The 3,799-nt window shown below is 44.3% G+C and overlaps 1 protein-coding gene across 1 annotated transcript in view; it reads left to right on the forward strand.

The window, feature by feature from the left end:
• Window positions 1–149: 149 nt before the first annotated feature.
• cnot10 (CCR4-NOT transcription complex, subunit 10) overlaps window positions 150–3,799 on the forward strand; it is a gene marked incomplete at its 5' end in the record, with an annotated part of 14,391 nt that continues 10,741 nt past the window's right edge. The window contains 1 exon segment of the mRNA XM_014026969.1: window positions 150–235. Within this exon segment, the coding sequence (XP_013882423.1) occupies window positions 150–235 (86 nt within the window).

Below are 3,799 nucleotides of genomic sequence, written 5' to 3' on the forward strand. Positions count from 1 at the left end.
CTGTTTTACTGATGGAACAGAATTTTATTTTATTTTTTTCAGGATTCAGTCAGCTTGGTCAGATGTGGGCCCGCCTCAGTACCACACAGTTAACACACTCCCTGCACTTTGTGAAAGTTTGATTTTTGTTTGTTTTTCCTTCTGCTCAGAACAAAGTGACTATGACAGCTCAGCTTCCAGTGGGATGACGGACCAGGAGAAGGAGATGGCAGCGAGCGCATACGAAGCTTTTGCGGTAAACAGTTTTGGCTTCTTTCAGATACTTTACAACCTTAATGTTTTGGTGAAAGGTTTTACTTTGGTATGAGGCGGAGTAAACACAAACATGAAAAGAAAATGTTTCTTTTACGAAGCTATACTAAATCACTATGAACAGATTTGCTGGTTTTAATCGTTGCATCGTCGTCACGTTTCAGTCTGATTGACATTAATTAGTCTCACCGGACACTTCTAGCTTCCCATCAACCTTTCAGTTTATTTAAAGAAAAACAAAACAAGTTCTGTGTAGTTTGGTGTTGTTGTGTCAAAGTCTGAATGTGGAGCAGAGAAACCAAAGATCTGTCTGAGGAGCTCAGAGACAAGATTATAGAAGTTAAATCTAAAGCTGTTTCCTGTTCCTCTCACCACAGCTGACAAGATTATTAAAAGGGTTAAAGTTCACGGACTGTAGCCAACCTCCCAGGATGTGGATGCAAGAGGAAATGCAGCCCCAGATTGTGTGAATAGTAAAATAAAAGGCCAAAGAAATGTCTAAAAATATTCAAGCTGCAATCTACGATCAACATCTGTCATTGTGTGATCCAAACAATTTAATTAAAAATACTTTATTGATCCCAAAAGTTAATTACAGAACCATCTGTCAAATTTTGAATCATAATGAGCTCCATAGAAGAAGACNATATTTATGTTTGTGGTTGTAATGTGACAAAATATGYAAAAGTTCAAGGGGTATGAATACTTTTGCAAACCACTGTATATTAGCTCCTGCTTGCTAAGTGCTGATATTACAAGAACCTCAACGAGGCTCTTTTGTGGATTGAGAAACACAAAAAATACAAAAACAAAAACGAATATTAGTGCTGTTTGCATTTGTGCATGATTGCAGAGGTTTCTTCCTGTATTGTGAAAAGCTCCATCTCTGCAGCACTTTATTGCACAATCTCATTAATAAAAACGAAACGTAGCTAAAGTTTCCACCTAAACTGCATATTGAAATTTGGATTGTGAAACAAGAATGAAATGTCTAAGACTCATGTGACCATGAAGACTGAGATCACATGGTTGTTTGAAAAAGCTCCTCGTGTAGTATGTTCACGTTCATCCATTTCCTCAGCAGTTTCCTCTATCACTACAGTGAAAGGATGTGTTGAAATTGATTATTCAGGACATCCTGATCTAATATCACACTAATATCAGTCCCTTGTTTCAGTGTCTTTGCACACAAGTCTTCAGAGAGCCACCTTCAGGACAACCCGTCTCCATTTAAACATGTTCATGTCAGCGCCTGCAGCACTGACTGGTGAGGTAAAGTGGGAACAAAAAACGGATAAGAAAATAAATCAAATGCTTTTGTTGAAGTGTAAGCAGGCGCCATCTCACAAGATGCTCTCGCTGGCCGCCTTCTTCAGTTTGCTAGAGAGCAAGGAATGCTGGGAAGAGCTGGACTCGTTTGCTGCAGGGATGAGGAGACACACTTTCTGATTTGTCCGTCTCCACTCCGAGTAGAGCTGACAGTGGTAGCGGAAAGATACCTGCGAGCAGAAACCAGGCGTCTAACGTCAACACTGAGGACTGTGATGATGTCGTGATGTTCCTGTGTGTGTGTGTGTTCATGCGTACCAGAGTCCAGAGGACGTAGATGGTGAACAGAGCGACAGTGAGGGCTATGAGGCCCACCGCCTGCAGCCAGCTCCCTAAGAGAAGGTGGTCCTGAGCGCCCCGCAGGCACAGCCAGCCAGAGATGGCAGCCAGAGGAGTGATGAAGAGGAAGCACACCATGTCACAAAACAGCGTCCTCTTCTCTGTGCGAGGGCCGGGGTCCTGCAGCCACTGTGGAGTGACAGGGAAAAAGCTCAAGAGTAGCAGAAAAAAAAAACATGACAGAATGGACAAAATAACAGCAAAACAAAGGATAAGATAAAAATAGAACAAAAAGATAGCTAAAAGTACCGTAGCTAAATGGTGACTAGTCTAAACATAGCATAAAGTTTGATAAAACTACGTATTTATTCATGTATAATACGATCATCCTTTTTGGAGCTTAAAAAGGCGTTTCTGGTCCCCACCTGTCGTTTTGCTCCTCAGCATGTCTTCCTAAAAACACTGCAGGATTTCTCAAACATGCATGAATGAGTCAAAGCAAGGCTGTGGGCATGTTTTTTATGAGATTATAACATTATAACATGATATAAAACTCAAAAAAGTTTATTTTACATGATATTGCCCCTTTAAATTTCTAGTATTATCCATGAATAAACACAGTAAATGTAAACATTCCAGACGTGACACGGGCTGAACTTACAGCCTCAGGGTTTTAAGACCGTGGCACTGACACCAGACAGTAGCACCACAAAAAGACAAAGATGCAGCATCTCCTGAATGATCTGAACGCTCTGATTTATGAATGGATAACTTTGGCATGAAGGATGCAGAAGTACTTCACGCATCCATGCTTTATCTTCTGCTTGTTCCAAAGTCGTGTCGTGGGAGCGGCGGCAGCTTGATCAGGGAGGTCCAGACCTCTCTGTCTCCAGCCACCTCTTCCAGCTCTCCTGGGAGGACTCCAAGGTGTTCCCAGGCCACGTCCCGGGTCTTACTTGGGGTCTCCTCCCAGTTGGACATGCTGGAAGCCCCTCAGTAGACAGGTGTTCGGGAGGCATCTTTACCAGATACCAGAACCGCCTCAACTGGCTCCTCTGGATCTACTCTGAGTCTCTCCTGGAGAACTGAACTTCTCACTCTGGTCCAGCTACCCTGCAGAGAAAACTCATTTCATCTGCTTGAATCTGCAAACTCATTCTTTTAGTCCCTAACCAAAGTTTGTGACCATAGGTGAGGGGAACACTGATCGGAAATGTTAGATCTGTGAATTATGTTGGTATTGGAACTTGATACTAGATTGGATCGGCCCCATCCCTACTCTGAGATTCTTGAACTCCTCCACTTGAGGAAAACCTCAAACCCCACCCTGGAGASAGCAATCCACCATGGACCCAGATTTGGAGGTGCTGACCCTCATCCCAGCTGTGAACCTCTCTGGTGAGAGCTGAAGATCACAGCACGATGATGCCCACAGGACCATATCATCTGCAAATAGCAGTGATGAGGCCACCGAACCGGACCCCCTCCACCCCCCTGGCTGAAACGAGAAATCCTGTCCAAAAAATGTCACAGAATCAGAGAAATGGACAGCCCTGCAGTCCATCACAGCACTCTCTTCTCCTAACCCGGCTTTCAATCAAAGTTTTGCACCCACTTCGGATTAGCTAGAAGGCCTATCTAGTGTGGTTGGGAGTGACAGTTGTGCCTTTGTTGGATAAAGAAAAATACTTGTTAAATCTCAAAAACAAATTCAGTCACGATGGAATCCATCATGGCGCAGGAGTCAGCCCTGCACTATGCCCGACTTGTACCACCTCTCCTGTGGATGGTGGGCATGCATGTTTGGTCTCACCCAGGCTGAGCCAGGCCAGGTGGAGTCCTGGTTTCCAGGCACTCACCGACAAGTAGGGGTGTAACAACGGCTGTGTCCAAAACGACAGGCCGGGTCCTCCGGAGGACCCAGACTCCTCGGTCTCGG

Source organism: Austrofundulus limnaeus, unplaced genomic scaffold, assembly GCF_001266775.1.
Source record: "Austrofundulus limnaeus strain Quisiro unplaced genomic scaffold, Austrofundulus_limnaeus-1.0 Scaffold605, whole genome shotgun sequence".
Classification (NCBI taxonomy): domain Eukaryota; kingdom Metazoa; phylum Chordata; class Actinopteri; order Cyprinodontiformes; family Rivulidae; genus Austrofundulus; species Austrofundulus limnaeus.